The 17233-nt window shown below is 45.3% G+C and overlaps 1 protein-coding gene across 1 annotated transcript in view; it reads right to left on the reverse strand.

Annotated features, from left to right (window-relative positions):
• The window catches only part of LOC311113341 (ras and Rab interactor 2-like), a gene marked incomplete at its 5' end in the record, with an annotated part of 34126 nt that overhangs the window by 11570 nt on the left and 5323 nt on the right, over positions 1 to 17233 (reverse strand). Inside the window, 5 exons of the mRNA XM_084156558.1 lie at positions 8500 to 9909; positions 13489 to 13580; positions 14814 to 14886; positions 16344 to 16464; positions 16659 to 16857. Coding sequence (XP_084012684.1) covers positions 8500 to 9909; positions 13489 to 13580; positions 14814 to 14886; positions 16344 to 16464; positions 16659 to 16857 — 1895 coding nt within the window. The remainder of the gene's footprint in view (positions 1 to 8499; positions 9910 to 13488; positions 13581 to 14813; positions 14887 to 16343; positions 16465 to 16658; positions 16858 to 17233) is intronic.

Genomic DNA, 17233 nt, shown 5'->3' on the forward strand with positions numbered 1-17233 from the left:
TGGCGGGATTTTCAAAGCATCGGCAGGACAGAGAAGCTACGTCTGGTAAGACGAGGGGCGAGGGTGTGTGTCTATTTGTCAATAACAGCTGGTGCGAGATGTCTAATATTAAAGAAGTCTCGAGGTATTGCTCGCCTGAGGTACAGTCCCTTATGATAAACTGTAGACCACACTATCTACCAAGAGAGTTCTCATCTATATTATTCGTAGCCGTCTATTTACCACCACAAACCGATGCTGGTAGTAAGACCGCACTCAACGATCTGTATAAGGCCATAAGCAAACAAGAAAATGCTCATCCAGAAGTGGAACTCCTAGTGGCCGGTGAATTTAATGCAGGCAAACTTAAATCCGTTTTACCAAATTTCTGTGCAACCAGAGGAGAAAAAAAACTCTAGACCACCTTTACTCCACACACAGAGACGCACACAAAGCTCTCCCTCGCCCTCCATTTGGCAAATCTGACCATAATTCTATCCTCCTGATTCCTGCTTACAAGCAAAAACTAAAGCAAGAAGTACCAGTGACTCGCTCAATACGGAAGTGGTCAGATGACACGGATGCTACGCTACAGGACTGTTTTGTTGCACAGACTGGAATATGTTCCAGGATTCATCCAATGGCATTGAGGAGTATACCACCTCAGTCATCGGCTTCATCAATAAGTGCATCGACGACGTCGTCCCCACAGTGACCGTACGTACATATCCCAACCAGAAGCCATAGATTACAGGCAACATCCGCATCAAGCTAAAGGCTAGAGCTGCCGCTTTCAAGGAGCGGGACACTAATCCGGACGCTTATAAGAAATCCCGCTACGTCCTCAGACGAACCATCAAACAGGCAAAGCGTCAATACAGGATTAAGATTGAATCCTACTCCACCGGCTCTGACGCTCGTCGGATGTGTCAGGGCTTGAAAACTATTATGGACTACAAAGGGAAACCCAACCGCGAGCTGCCCAGTGATGCTAGCCTACCAGACAAGCTAAATGCTTTTTATGCTCGCTTCGAGGCAAGCAACACTGAAGCATGCATGAGAGCACCAGCTGTTCCGGACAACTGTGTGATAACGCTCTCGGTAGCCGATGTGAGCAAGACCTTTTAAAGAGGTCAACAATCACAAAGCCATGGCGCCAGACATATTACCAGGACATGTACTCAAAGCATGTGCGGACCAACTGGCAAGTGTCTTCACTGACATTTTCAACCTCTCCCTGACCCAGTCTGTAATACCTACATGTTTCAAGCAGACCACCATAGTCCCTGTGCCCAAGGAAGCGAAGGTAACCTGCCTAAATGATTACCGCCTGGTAGCACTCACATCGGTAGCCATGAAGTGCTTTGAAAGGCTGGTCATCAACAGCATCATCCCGGATACCCTAGACCCACTCCAATTCGCATATCGCACAAACAGATCCACAGATGACACAATCTCAATCGCACTTCACACTGCCCTTTCCCACCTGGACAAAAGGAACACCTATGTGAGAATGCAGTTCATTGACTACAGCTCAGCGTTCAACACCATAGTGCCCACAAAGCTCATCACTAAGCTAAGGACCCTGGGAATAAACACTTCCCTCTGCAACTGGATCCTGGACTTCCTGACAGGCCGCCCCCAGGTGGTAAGGGAAGGCAACAACACGTCTGCCACGCTGATCCTCAACACTGGGGCCCCTCAGGGGTGTGTGCTTAGTCCCCTCCTGTACTCCCTGTTCACTCACAACTGCGTGGCCAAACACGACTCCAACACCATCATTAAGTTTGCTGACGACACAACAGTGGTAGGCCTGATCACCGACAACAATGAGACAGCCTATAGGGAGGAGGTGAGAAACCTGGCAGTGTGGTGCCAGGACAACAACCTCTCCCTCAATGTGAGCAAGACAAAGGAGCTGATTGTGGACTACAGGAAAAGGCGGGTCAAACAGGCCCCCATTAACATCGACGGGGCTGTAGTGGAGCGGGTCGAGAGTTTCAAGTTCCTTGGTGTCCACATCACCAACTAACTATCATGGTCCAAACATACCAAGACAGTCCTTAACAGCTTCTACCCCCAAGCTATAAGACCACTGAACAATTAATAAATTGGCCACCCAGACTATTTACATTGAATTTATTTTTTACTTTAGTTTATTTAGTAAATATTTTCTTAACTCTTTCTTGAACTGCATTGTTGGTTAATGGCTTGTAAGTAAGCATTTCACCTGTTGTATTCGTCGCATGTGACAAATAAAGTTTGATTTGATTTGATTTGACTGTTAAGATTCAAAATGACAAGTTATCAAACCCATTCAAAGGGTTGGTTAACTCTGGAGAATCCTTTGGTGTCAAGCGAGTTAGGTAGATCAGCCTCTGGTTTCCTTGCGCCTTGCGTGTGGAATGATCTACAACGCACTTTAAAATGGGAGGAGTTGGTGCCTCTAGGGCAGGGCTGCCCAACCCTCTTCCTGGAGATCTACTGTCCTGTAGGTTTTCAGTCCAACCCTAATTTAGCGTATCTGATTCAGCTAGTTAAGGTCTTGTTGGGCAGCTAATAATTAGAATCAGGTGTGTTAAATTAGGGTTGGACTGAAAACCCACAGGACGGTAGATCTCCAGGAAGAGGGTTGGGCAGCCCTGCTATAGGGTATTTCAGATTGTTGTTAGTGGACCTTTATACTGAAGAATGTGTCTGTTTTTTATGATTGTGTTTTGCTTTTGGTGTATTGTTGTGTATAATAACGCATATTTTATTGTGTATATGAATATGTAGTTTAATGTGTTTATTGTATTTTGATGTGTATTGTGGTGCTATACGGGGCTCATCTGGAAAATAGACCTTGGTTTCAGCATTGACTCTGTCAAAATAAAGGTAAAAAAAAACAAATAATAATAAAATAAATAATAATATAATATTTCCCAGCCTGCTCTATTGCAGGGAGATTTTCAGAATTGTTTGTTTTACTGTAATATCTGTGTTTTTGCATGTACATTGATTGGTTGATTAATGTTATGCTACACAAAGATAAATAACATACAGTTTTCTAAACATCCAATCTGTTGGATTTATTGCACCTGTTACTGAGATGGTTGTTCCAGCTTAGATGATTGAGGTAGTCTCAGTATTCAATCTTCCCCAGTCATTCTGAATGCAGGTTGCGGGTGATTCATAATTCCACTGGTTGGATATCTTAACTCTGACTGACATTGTTCCTGTACCCAAGAAAGCAAAGGTAACTGAACTAAATGACTATCGCCCCGTAGCACTCACCTCTGTCATCATGAAGTGATTTGAGAGACTAGTCAAGGATCTCTACCTTACCTGTCACCCTAGACCCACTTCAATTTGCTTTCCGCCCCAATAGATCCACAGACGATGCTATCGCCATCACACTGCACACTGCCCTATCCCATCTGGACAAGAGGAATACCTATGTAAGAATGCTGTTCATTGACTATAGCTCAGCATTCAACACCATAGTACCCTCCAAGCTCATCATTAAGCTCGAGGCCCTGGGTCTGAACCCCGCCCTGTGCAACTGGGTCCTGGACTTCCTGACGGGCCGCCCCCAGGTGGTGAAAGTAGGAAACAACATCTCCACTTCGCTGATCCTCAACACTGGGGCCCCACAAGGGTGCATGCTCAGCCCCCTCCTGTACTCCCTGTTCACCCATGACTGCGTGGCCAAGCACGCCTCCAACTCAATCATCAAGTTTGCAGATGACACAACAGTAGTAGGCTTGATTACCAACAATGACGAGACCGCCTACAGGGAGGAGGTGAGGGCTCTGGGAGTGTGGTGCCAGGAAAATAACCTCTTACTCAACGTCAACAAAACAAACGAGATGATCGTGGACTTCAGGAAACAGCAGAGGGTGCACCCCCCTATCCACATCGACGGGACCGCAGTGGAGAAGATGGAAAGCTTCAAGTTCCTTGGCGTACACATCACTGACAAACTGAAATGGTCCACCCACGCAGACATTGTGGTGAAGAAGGCGCAACAGAGCCTCTTCAACCTCAGGAGGCTGAAGAAATTTGGCTTGGCACCTAAAACCCTCACAAACCTTTACAGATGCACAATTGAGAGCATCCTGTCGGGCTGTATCACCCCCTGGTACGTCAACTGCACCGCCCGCAACCGCAGGGCTCTCCAGAGGGTGGTGCGGTCTGCCGAACGCATTACCGGGGGCAAACTACCCGCCCTCCAAGACACCTACAGCACCCGATGTCACAGGAAGGCCAAAAAGATCATCAAGGACATCAACCACCCGAGCCACTGCCTGTTCACCCCGCTATCATCCAGAAGGCGAGGTCAGTACAGGTGCATCAAAGCTGGGACAGAGAGAATGAAAAACAGCTTCTATCTCAAGGCCATCAGACTGTTAAATAGCCATCACTAGTACATTAGAGGCTGCTGCTGCCTATTGAAATCACTGGCCACTTTAAGAAATGGAACACTAGTCACTTTAATAATGTTTACATATCTTGCACTACTCATCTCATCTGTATATACAGTATTCTGTTCTATAATATTCTACTGTATCTTAGTCCATGCCGCTCTGTCATTGCTTGTCCATATATGTATATATTCTTAAATTCCATTCCTTATTAGATTTGTGTGTATAGGGTATATGTTGTGAAATTGTTAGATGTTACTTGTTAGATATTACTGCACTGTCGGAGCTAGAAGCACAAGCATTTCACTACACCCGCAATAACATCTGCTAAACACGTGTATGTGACAAATACAATTTGATTTGATTTGATTTGATTCCAATAGGAATTAAACATAACTTTGCAAGCCAGCATAATGTGACTTGCAGGCCTGATGTGACCTGTAAACCAGGAGATTCTTAACATCACTGTGTATAACTAGGCCCTCAAAGAAAGGCCAAAGTATTTTATAACTAACCCAAGATAGGAAGAACCCTCCAAAGATAAAATGGTTCTTGGTAGAACCCTTCATAGATGGTTCTAGGTAGACGGTTTTATTTGGCAAATACAGCGGTACGCAGCAATGCGTAAAACTCTACAGTGCGGTATAACGGCGCACTGGAGAAAACAAAGCACATGGGTGAATATCCCGGCGATACAATACATATAGCTCCACCAAGCTATCGTCACCTCCACAATAAACAATTACACACAAAGACAAGGGAGGGCAGAGGGAACACTTATACAGGTACTGATGAGGGGATATGACCAGGTGTGTGTAAAAGCAAGACAAAACAAATGATGAGATGAAGAGCGGCAGTGGCTAGAAGGCCGGTGACGACGAACGCCGAAGCCTGCCCGAACAAGGAGAGGAGGCAGCTTCGGAGGAAGTCGTGACACTAGGAAGAACCTTTAGATTATAAAATGGTTCTTGGTAGAACCCTACATAGAGGGTTCTAGATAAAATCCTGTGTAAAGGGTTCTACCCAGCACCAAAAATGGTTCCCCTATGGGGACAAACTGAAGAACCCTGTATGGTTCTACATAGCACCTTTTTTTCTAAGCATGTACATACAGTACCATGAGTCAGTGAATGAGGGACCAGTATTACTAGACATGAGTCAGTGAATGAGGGACCAGTATTACTAGACATGAGTCAGTGAATGAGGGACCAGTATTACTAGACATGAGTCAGTGAATGAGGGACCAGTATTACTAGATATGAGTCAGTGAATGAGGGACCAGTATTACTAGACATGAGTCAGTGAATGAGGAACCAGTATTACTAGACATGAGTCAGTGAATGAGGGACCAGTATTACTAGACATGAGTCAGTGAATGAGGGACCAGTATTACTAGACATGAGTCAGTGAATGAGGGACCAGTATTACTAGACATGAGTCAGTGAATGAGGGACCAGTATTACTAGACATGAGTCAGTGAATGAGGGACCAGTATTACTAGACATGAGTCAGTGAATGAGGGACCAGTATTACTAGACATGAGTCAGTGAATGAGGGACCAGTATTACTAGACATGAGTCAGTGAATGAGGGACCAGTATTACTAGACATGAGTCAGTGGGCTATCAGGAATTATTAACCACCAATGTAAAGACAGTCACAAGACAATGTGAACTGAAGGGTATGTTAGGCATTATTGAATTGTCATTGTGGTCAATGTGTAATCCATACACTCACACTCACACACACACACACACACATAGGCTACACACACACACACACACACACACACACACACACACACACACACATACACAATATAGGCTACAGTATATTGACGTAAAGTATGTATTGATGTAAATTATGTAATTACACCTCTAGAATAACAGCCTTTCCTATTTAAACCACACATCCTCCCTCCACTAACTCAGGGTGTGTGTGTGTCTGTGTGTGTGTGTGTGTGTGTGAGTGTGTGAGTGTGTGTGTGTGTGTGTGTGTGTGTGTGTATGTGTGTATGTGTGTGTGCGTGTGTGCGAGTGTGTGAGTGTGTGTGTGTATGTGTGTATGTGTGTGTGTGTGTATGTGTGTGTGTGAGTGTGTGTGTGTGTGTGTGTATGTGTGTATGTGTGTGTGTATGTGTGTGTGTGTGTGTGTGTGTGTGTGTGTGTAGTCTAACTTTACTATCCTGTTGGGTTCCAAAAGTCCTCACAAGGACAGTACAACAAGGGGACATTTCGCTGGTCCCCAAAAGGAAAAAGGCTATGTTAGGTTTAGGGTTCAGGTTTAGGAAATAAGAGTAAGGGTTAGGTTTAGTGTTAGGGTTAGGGGTTTGGAGTTAAGGTTAGGGAAAATATGATTTTATGGTCCCTACTTGGATAGTAAAACCACCATGTGTGTATGTGTGTGTGTGTGTGTCTGTGTGTGTTGACTTCTCTGGTTCCTTTTATAAACATACACTTGGTTACTCTCCCTCCATGCTCACTCTTTACCTCAATTACCAGTCAAACTATACATTTTACCCCCCTTACCCCCCTTTTATACCTCAATTACTAGTAAACTGATCCAGTTTGGGCTTTTAAACGACATTACAAGGGCCTACACCCATTCCTCCCTAAAGCATATTATACTACAGTCTAAACTGACATACTATGTCAACAGTGAACGTAGGAGAAGCTTCACTTCTCTATTCCTGAAAACCTTCCATAGCCTGTGGCCTTTTCCATTACGTCAGTCTGTCTGTCTATACAGGAATCCCATTTTGTTACTAGTCTTAACTAAACTTTGTATCTGGTGGCAAACACAGAACATCCTAGCCTATGTTACTGTGGTGGTCCTCTGTAGCTCAATTGGTAGAGCACGGCGCTTGTAACGCCAGGGTAGTGGGTTCGATCCCCGGGACCACCCATACATAAAAATGTATGCACACATGACTGTAAGTCGCTTTGGATAAAAGCGTCTGCTAAATGGAATATTATTATTATTGTCTGCTAAATGGCATATTACTGTCCTTTGGGTTGTAAAATGTTACTGTGCCTAGTTTAATAAATGTATGCACAGGCCTATTAAGAGCATTGGTAGTATTTTATTGTTATGTTTATTCCCTTGCATACTTCTAGGAGGGTAATAATGTCTGTGTAAAACATTGGTTTACATTATACAGTCCTCTGCCCCATAAACTATAGCTTTATGTTTCTAGACCACTAAGCTGAGAGAGAGAGAGAGAGAGAGAGAGAGAGAGAGAGAGAGAGAGAGAGAGAGAGAGAGGTCAGCTAGCACTCCAACAACCACTTCTTCTCTGAACAATGCTTGGCTGTTGTTGTTTACAAAGAACAAGGGAAAAGAGACGAGTGTAACATCATGGCTACATATTCATGCAAATACTTATTCAGCCCAAACTCAATGAAAACCCTCTTTGACAACATTGGCTAAATCAGCCTCCATCACAATTTCACTGTCAAACATTAGCACTTGCTTGCTTCAGTGTCGTCGAAAAGAGGACTACGTATTGTAGCCTCCTTCTCTAACTAGACCTATTTTCTGTCCCTAGTAAGTTGATACCATATTTGGTCCCACATTAAAATAATCCCTGACATTTAGGGATTTAGGTTGGGAGATAATTGTCATTTTTTTCATTCCAATTGAACCACGAATGAAGCTTGGCAGTTGGCACCACTGTGTGAATTTGTGCCAAGCTGGAGAGGCCAGGAATAACTGACTGTAGGGAAGGGAGGGTACACTGGCATCTCACTGGCATCGCCGTAACCCAACACTGGTTTCTATAACCAGTCTGTCTTAACATGGGCTAATAGGGAGTGCTTCAAATAGCTGGGCTAATTCTCATCATGTATAGGCTAACTCTTGACAGTTTATCACTGTAAATGCGTTGTCAGTGGATTAGATGACTGTGAAATTTTTAGGTTTTACTTCCCTAATAGAGCTGAAATGGTTGGAGAGAGCGCTAACATGAGCAAATAATTGGGATATGAGAAACACCCACACCCACACACTCATACAGACGTTCATGTAGATACGTATTTATGCACGCACACACGAGCTTCCTATTTACAGTAGGCTATAAAGAGAATCCCCCCAACCTCCCCCACACACACACTCACCTATCTGATCCTCGGGTATGAGTGATTCGATGGGCGGGTCCAGTTCGGAGCTCTGCGTCAGGTAGGCCTTCATCTGGGTCATGAACTGTCTGAGGGTCTGCAGCAGGTCTAAGCCTGACGTATGACACCCCTTATTCTCCTGTACAAAACTGATATAATCCTGAACCAGGCATCCAAAGTAGGAACTCTTGTCCCTGGAGAGCTCCGCTATCCTCCTCACGGCTCGCCTTTCTGGGGTCATGAACGTGCTGAAGACTCCAGAAACTTTTCGGAAGCTCAGCGCAACTTTGACCCCCACTCCGACCCCTCTCCGGCGGGCTTTGAAGGGAGGACGGAGGCCCTGGTCCAGGTCGTTCTCCAGGCTGACGCCGTAGTCTTCCTCTTCTTCGTCGCAGAGGTCTTCGTCGTCGCTGCTGTCCTCGTTATTGCCATGAAGATGGCGTACTCTGCGAGGGGGGCTGGCGGGGAGGGAGAGGGGAGGGTGGGAATAGTCCAGAGAATCTGAGGAAGAGGTGGAGATGGACATGTCGCTCAGCCTCCCCTCTCGTCCCTCTCGTCTGGTGGTCTTACCCAGAGGGCTGGGTGGGCTACCAGCACCATTTCCCACTACAGAGGGAGCGGGTATGGGCGGTGCCTGGCAAGGGGGCAGCTTGGCGCGGGACAGAGCCTTGGCGATAGTCTCGTCGTCAAGAGCGATGTGGCACCGGTGGGCGTCGATATCAGGTTTTTTGGGGCGTGGGGGAGGAGGGTGATGAGGGTGTTGATGGGGCACGGGGATGGGGGCGCTGCTCGTCTTCTTTTTGGACGGGCTGCTGTGCCGGGTGCCCATGGGAGGGCGAGGGGCGGGGCGAAGGTTCTGATTGGATGAGGGTTGCAGTGGTTGCCTGGCGACAACAATAGCGGAGGGCGTTTCGGGCATGCTGCTCTTGGGCTTCTGAGGAAGAGGGGTGGGGGGAGGGGGAGCTTGCCGGCGCTGGGAGAGGGAGCGCGGGGGCGGGGGCCGAGGGGGGCGTGACGTCCTGTTCACGTTGGGGGTCTTGGTCTCTCCGTTGGGGTCCGTGACAGGGGCCGAAGACGTCCCACCGGTAGTTCCCGGGCTCGGGGTGGAGTGTGTGACGTAGGGGGAAGGAGGGGAGGAAGAGGATGGCGTGTCTTCCTCAAGCCGCCGGTGAGTCTGGAGGAAGAGGGGGTTGACGAAGCAAAGAGCCCCGTTGGACTGGCTTCTCTCCAGGCGAGAGGAGGAGGAGGAAGGGGTACGAGCTGGAGGAACGCTGTTGTGGCGAGTCACACTCTGTTTCTCTTGTGTCCTCTCTGTACTCTGGTTGTCACGGTCTCTGTCAGGGAGCTGTGATGGAGGGCGAGAGGGAGAGGTTGTCCTTCGCAGGCTGCCTAGAGCAGAGTGCCAGAATCCTAACAGGAGAAAAGAGATTGGGAATCATTAACAGAGTCCACACACTGTATACATTGAAAAACCTCCAATAGCTGCATAACCACAACCTGACCCAATTACACTCAAAGTCATGATAACCATTCAAACACACAGACAGACACCTTCATACCTTCATACACAGACACATACATACCCTCATACACAGACACATACATACCCTTATACACAGACACCTACATACCTTCATACACAGACACCTACATACCCTCATACACCAACACCTACATACCTTCATATAGACACCTACATACCTTCATCCACAGACACATACATACCCTCATACACAGACACCTACATACCTTCATATACAGACACCTACTAACCGCCTAGCCCTAACCTTGACCCAAACACACTAAAAAACTCATAAACACCCACAGGAACTACCACCAACACCACTATTCCACTTACTTTATCCTCCAGTTCACTGATACATCCACAATATAGTGCAAATAGCACTGTAGTTAGGCAGTCAACCTTCTTTATATCCCTCTCTTTCTTTCTCTCTTTTTTTCTCCATGATCCTACGCTCTTCTGAGGCAGTGGAGAATGTGGTGAGCTCAGCCCAGAATGCTGTCCTGACAGACCCACACCCAGAGAGACGGAGAGGGAGTCACACATGCAAATTCCACAGGGGTGGTGGGAGGTCTCTACACACTGGATTGGCCTACAGTAATGTACAGGCCCTCCTCTTTCCTGATCACCCTCGTCCTCCCTTCTCTTTGACTGAGTTTCCTGCTACAATGCAGGACATTGGTTTCCGTTATGATCGTCTCTGCTGTTTTTTTCACTTGTATCCACTGAATCAGGCTATTGTTTGCTGGCACTTGGCACACAAGTCTCTGTGCTAATTCATCCAGAAGAACAATCACACACCAAGAAAGACATTACAGAATTATTAATGTAATGTAATAGAATTGAAGGACTGTTATAAATTGTTCCATAAGTTAAACTTTAGAGGACTGCGAAGCATGTTCTGTATGCATTGAATTCCACAAACACACACACAAACACACACACACACACACAACCTCTGCACAGCAGCACACCTGGGACGATAGAGCGTGACGGAGCTATGTCGGGCAATGCTTCAAAGGTCTTTGCATACCTCTCTGTCTAGGGACTGAAAAACTCTGTGGTATTGGTGATATGCCCACGTGAGAAACATGACCTCTGGAGCTAGACTGAGACAGGCAACCTCTCCCTGCTCTTTACCCCACCTAGAGTGCACTCATCCTGGGCTGGATTTAGCAGTGACCCCCCCGGGGGAATAGCCTGGATGGATCTCCTGCAGAGCTTTACTGATAGTTCAAAGGACATTTCTTCTTCCATTACTTTCTGAGCCTTGGACAGGATCTGTACCCAGAGCTAAATTGTATGTCAATAATGTATTCATAACTTTTGGTAATAGAGTATACTGCAACAAAGTGATCTCCTTGAACAAACTCAATTCAGTTCCCTTCATGAACTTGTAGTTAATATTAATAATTAATATACCACAACAGTTACTTTTCCATGTACATCAAAATAATTAATTAACTACGTTGAAACGACTTAGCCGAGACAAAGTCTGCTGTCCTTGGAGAAACCTTTGATAAAATCTTGGTGCCGCAAAACAATATCCTTTGTGCCCCCTGAGAGAGAAAATACCGGGTTATACAAGATTTACCCCAGTGTTTTAGCTAAAAGGCTCAGACTTCTCTGTAAAACACTGGAGACACACTGGTGTGGGTGTAAGCCTCCATGGAAATGCTGCACCAGAAACGTAATAAAAATATATTTATATATTTGAGAGGCTTCAAGATTATTTGCTTTCTTGGTACCCTACAGTATATGGACAGACAGCATGTATTTCATTCACGTGTTTCATACAATTACATAGATGTTTTGAGATGTGACTGCAAAGATTCCATAACATAGACATAAATATCCATTTTAAATAGAACCTATCCATTGGAGAAGGGAGTTTCCCTAAATGATATTGTCAGCATGCTAAGAAAATATCCTCATGTAGACTCGCGCTACATACATCTAACAACTGTCTGTCTGTCTGCCTGCCTGCCTGCCTGCCTGCCTGCCTGCCTGCCTGCCTGCCTGCCTGCCTGCCTGCCTGCCTGCCTGCCTGTCTGTCTGTCTGTCTGTCTGTCTGTATTTACAAGGGTGTTTGTTCTTCACTGGTTGCCCTTTTCTTGTGGCAACAGGTCACAAATCTTGCTGCTGTGATTGCACACTTTGGTATTTCACCCAATAGATATGGGAGTTTATCAAAATTGGATTTGTTTTCAAAGTCTTTGTGTGTCTGTGTAATCTGAGGGAAATCTTTCTCTGTGTCTCTCTCTCTGTGTCTCTCTCTGTGTCTCTCTCTCTCTGTGTCTCTCTCTGTGTGTGTCTCTCTCTGTGTCTCTCTCTGTGTCTCTCTCTCTCTGTGTCTCTCTCTGTGTCTCTCTCTGTGTGTCTCTCTCTCTCTCTGTCTGTCTCTCTGTCGCTCTCTCTCTCCAGGGTAACCATGCATACATGAAGGGTTGGGGTAAGCACATGCCTGGCTTGTGTGTGCCTGCGTACATGCCTGTGTGTGTGTGTGTGTGTGTGTGTGTGTGTGTGTGTGTGTGTGTGTGTGTGTGTGTGTGTGTGTGTGTGTGTGCGTGCCTGTGTGTATAATTCTCCAGTCACCACACCCTCCTCCTCAGCCCTGAGTTATGCAGCCTGCTTGGAGGAAACTGACTCACACACTGGAGTTTCAACCGAAATAAACTAAGATTATCATGACAGAGTGACTAACTAAATCTGCCATGAAACCAGACCACACTGGTCAGCATGAGTTAACTAGAATAACATATACAGTACATACAGGACAGGGGAAAACTAATAGACGGTATCAGTAGCCTCAGCACCTGTACACATATAAATGTCACTTTTTACATAATGGATTTATGTACTCAAGGAGACACAGCCCAAAACATGTGTATGTTGATTTGGATATACTGCCTTCAACAATATGAAATAAATCAATGCAAGTGCATCAAGTTATGCGGTCTCCTTCTATATCAATTTACTATGGGATAGTTAATTGGCTTATAGCCCCCTTTTGGGGAAATTCTCCACTTTTCAACATCATATTCATTATCTCCAGCGCCATACGAGTTGAGGTTTAAAGGGATAGTTTGGGATTTTGGCCCTTTATCTACTTCCCCAGAGTCAGGTGAACTCATGGATACCATTTGTATGTCTCTGTGTCCAGTATGAAGGAAGTTAGAGGTAGTTTCGCAAGCCAATGCTAATTAGCATTAGCGCAATGACTATGGGAACAGTTTGCTAGCTATTTCTGTATACTTCCAGTCATTGTGCTAACGCTAGTTAGCATTGGCTTGCGAAACTACCTCTAACTTCCTTCATACTGGACGCAGATACATAAAAATGGTATCCGCTAGTTCATCTGACTCTAGGGAAGTAGATAAAGGGCCTCATTGCCAGAATCCCAAACTATCCCTTTAAGACAGAAGAAATAGAGTGGAGCACATTCTACCCATCTATTACTGTACTACCTGCTCCTAGTTGGGCCACCTCCTCCAGGTCCTTCTGAGTCTTGGAGGCTGCAATGGCTTCTGGGAGATTCAGGGTGAAGGGAAGGACATCCCTGAAAAGATAAGAGAGAGAGTGATCCAACTATGTCTATAATGTCCAACAGATATTCTGGAGATTCCGACAGTGGACTTTCCCAGTTTGTCCTCTGTATCTCCTCCTGCTAGCTGGACCTGTGTTCTGTCCTCAGGGTGGGTGATGTCACAGGGTGGTAGGAGGGGTTTGTCAAAACAACACAACAGCCTGACCACCAGAGCAACTGGAGCAGAAAGGTGAGGAAGAGAGTGACATCACTGTGCTGTTACTGTCAACTCAAAGCCAACTAACAGAGCCTTGAGGCCTTAGCTAGTGAATGTCTTCACTAGCATATTCACTAGCAATAACAATATGCTGACTAAAACATTCCTTATACTGTCAAATTTAATATGCAAGTTATTGAGGATATTTTCCCTACTAGGTCCCTTGTTATTAATGAACTATAACTCGAGCCAGGAGTTTTTTCATAGTCACGTCAAGTGAATAAGAAAAACTCCTGTCGCTAATGATAGTAAAATATATACTTATATTCTGTATTTTTTTTATGTTTATGTTTTATTTCCCAGATTGAAACTGTGTTGTGCTGTGTTGGACATTACTGGATATTACTGGACATTACTGGATATTACTGGATATTACTGGATATTACTGGATATTACTGGATATTACTGGATATTACTGGCACAGTGGCACTACTTTCCTTTCTTCTACTTCCCTGACCACAAGGGTTTTACCTCATTCCACTTGTGGGGTATTGTTGTATGTTTACTGTAAGTTGGTGTTTTGTCAGTTGAAACTAGGTTTTGCTGTATTGGGCATTATTGGGCATTACTGACATTACCGTTTTTTAATGTTTAGGTTTCTATTTCTCAGTTGAAACAAAGTTCTGGTATTAGGAAATACTGGCAACCCTGTTTCCTGTGTCTGTAGCTCTGAGCTGTCTGTGAATGAGTTGGCATGAAGCTGGTCTAAAACCAGAAGTGAGAAGAGGGCAGTTGAGACAAGCTAGGTCCTGAGTGCTTACTGCTTACTTAACACAATGTTATTTCCATCCATGGGCTGTTGGTTTCAGTTGCTGTAGCTCTCACCGCAGTGGAATGGCAACAGAGGGAGGAATGACAGAGGGAGTGGGGATAGGGTGGGACGGAGGGAGAGGGGGACGGCGGGAGGAGAGAGAGAGAGAGAAAGAGAGAAAGAAAGAGAAAGAGAGAAGGACAGAGCGAGAGATAGAACTTTGAGAACATGACTGTACCTGCTGATACAGTAGAAGGCCACCAGGCGAAACAGGTCTGCAAAACTGATCCCAGATCCTTCCAGAGAAAAGGCTGCAACCAGAGGAAGAACACAGAGAATACATGAAAACTGTTCAAACTTTATTACGAGGTATAACACCTACAGCCAAATCTAGTCTTGGTTAGCTTCCATCTTGAAATATATGAGGAATTTCTCCCCATAGTTATGTTAGGTTAATGTCCATTCTAGCATACGACTTAGCATGCATGCCCAATACATTTCTTCATTCTAAGTAGTTGGATATGCTAGTTTGGACATTGAAACATTTGAGGCTAAATCCAACCCACATTCAAAAGGCCAAACCAGTCCAGAGAAGACACTTTATGTTGACATTAAAAAGGGGGAAATTCCTAGATATCCAATGTGCACATCTGGTATGTCATCATTCCCTGGCATTATTACTATTCCATTACTCATTACGTTTTTTTGTTATAATCCCAACAGTGCAGTAAATTACCAAAACTGTAAATGTCTCTCCAAGAGAAAACATCCAATAGGTAATAGACAAATGCTACATGAGATTTGCCCTGCAATAAATATAGTGTGTGTGTGTGTGTGTGTGTGTGTCAGGGCTTTACTGTTTTATGGTCAAGATTAGCACTTTGAGCAATGTCAGAGAGAGACTCACATTTTTCAGCAGTGGTGGAAGCGTGAAACAGGTCAAAGGAATCGTCAATGGAAAGCACACATAAACGAGAGTGTGTGTGTGTGTGTGTGTGTGTGTTGAGGTAAAGGCAGGATTTGACGTGGTTAAAGGTAGGTGACCTATGAGTATAGTCATGGTGTGATTCATTGTATATGCTGTTTGTTGTCTGAGAAATGCACAGTTGGGTGAATTGAAAACATGTTGAGTCATGCATCTGTTGCCTCCCGAGTGGCGCAGTGGTCTAAGGCACTGCATCGCAGTGCTAAACTGTGCCACTAGAAATCCTGGTTCGTATCCAGGCTCTGTCATAGCCGGCCGCGACCGGGAGACGAATGGGGCGGCGCACAATTGACCCAGCATCGTCCAGGGTAGGGGAGGGAATGGCCGGCAGGGATGTAGCTCAGTTGGTAGAGCATGGCGTTTGCAACACCAGGGTTGTGGGTTCGATTCCCACGGGGGGTATGAAAAATAATAATGTATGCACTCACTAACTGTAAGTCGCTCTGGATAAGAGCGTCTGCTAAATGACTAAAATGTAAATGTAAAAGATGTTGCTAAACTATGTACAGTAGCTGAATATACTATAAGTAAACACTCCTTCTGCAGAAGACAAGTCATCATTTGGTTTAGGTACTAGGCCGGGTCGTCATTGTAAATAAGAATTTGTTCTTAACTGAAATGTTCGCATAAATAAATGTTATATTAATAAAATGTAATGACTAGGCTACGTGCTGTACTATAGCCAATCAGGAGTGTTAGCTGGGCTTTGGGACGTCACTGTACTGGATGAATAAAGGTTCAATAAAATAAATAAACTGCACGCTGTTCCATTATGACACTCACTGTACTGACTCTCTCTGACAGGGAAGTCACAGACGCTGGCTCCTCCTGAGGCGTCATCATCACTGACCCTTAGAGAGAGAACTTTCCTCTGAAGAGTGGATGACTTCCTCACCAGGAATACCTGGACAGGAGAGAGACAGACAGGTTCATTAAGGGTTGACCTTTCAAAGGGTCACGTCAGTGACATCACTGATCCATATGCTCACACCTGTCCATCAGCTTTAATCACTTTTTCTGTTAGAATGCTAAAATGATCATATACAAGCCCTACAATAACAAAGGTCATACTGTGACCTTGAACCTTGACCCTCTCACCCCTGGAGGCTGCTGCAGCAGTATACGGGTGGCCTCCTTGTCACTGAGCGTGAGCAGTAGCCACACGGGGTGCGTATGCCTCAGTCTGTCCAGGACGCTCATCTGCCTACGCAGGGAGTCGTACCCAGAATCCCTTTCACCACTGGCGCCAGCGCAGGGCGAGGACTGGAGGTAAACCCCGCTCACCTCCCCCTCCAACCTGAGAAAGAGAGAGAGAGAGAGAGAGAGAGAGAGAGAGAGAGAGAGAGAGAGAGAGAGAGAGAGAGAGAGAGAGAGAGAGAGAGAGAGAGAGAGAAAAAAAAAGAGAGAGAGAGAGAGAGAGAGAGAGAGAGAGAGAGAGAGAGAGAGAGAGAGAGAGAGAGAGAGAGGAGAGAGAGAGAGAGAGAGAGAGAATAAGGCACTGTCTCCATCTTCTGGTGAAAGAGTACATGATGCAGTGTCCCACAAAGAACTATCTAGGTCTAGCATGTGAATAGTGACACAAATAAAATGGAGTCTACTGTCCCTTTCTTTTGCCTCACTCAAGTCTCCCCATCACTAAATGTCTGTGTTGTCACTCTATTCAACTACATTGT

This window comes from Coregonus lavaretus (genome assembly GCF_964263955.1).
Source record: "Coregonus lavaretus genome assembly, chromosome: 40".
NCBI classification, from domain to species: Eukaryota; Metazoa; Chordata; class Actinopteri; order Salmoniformes; family Salmonidae; genus Coregonus; species Coregonus lavaretus.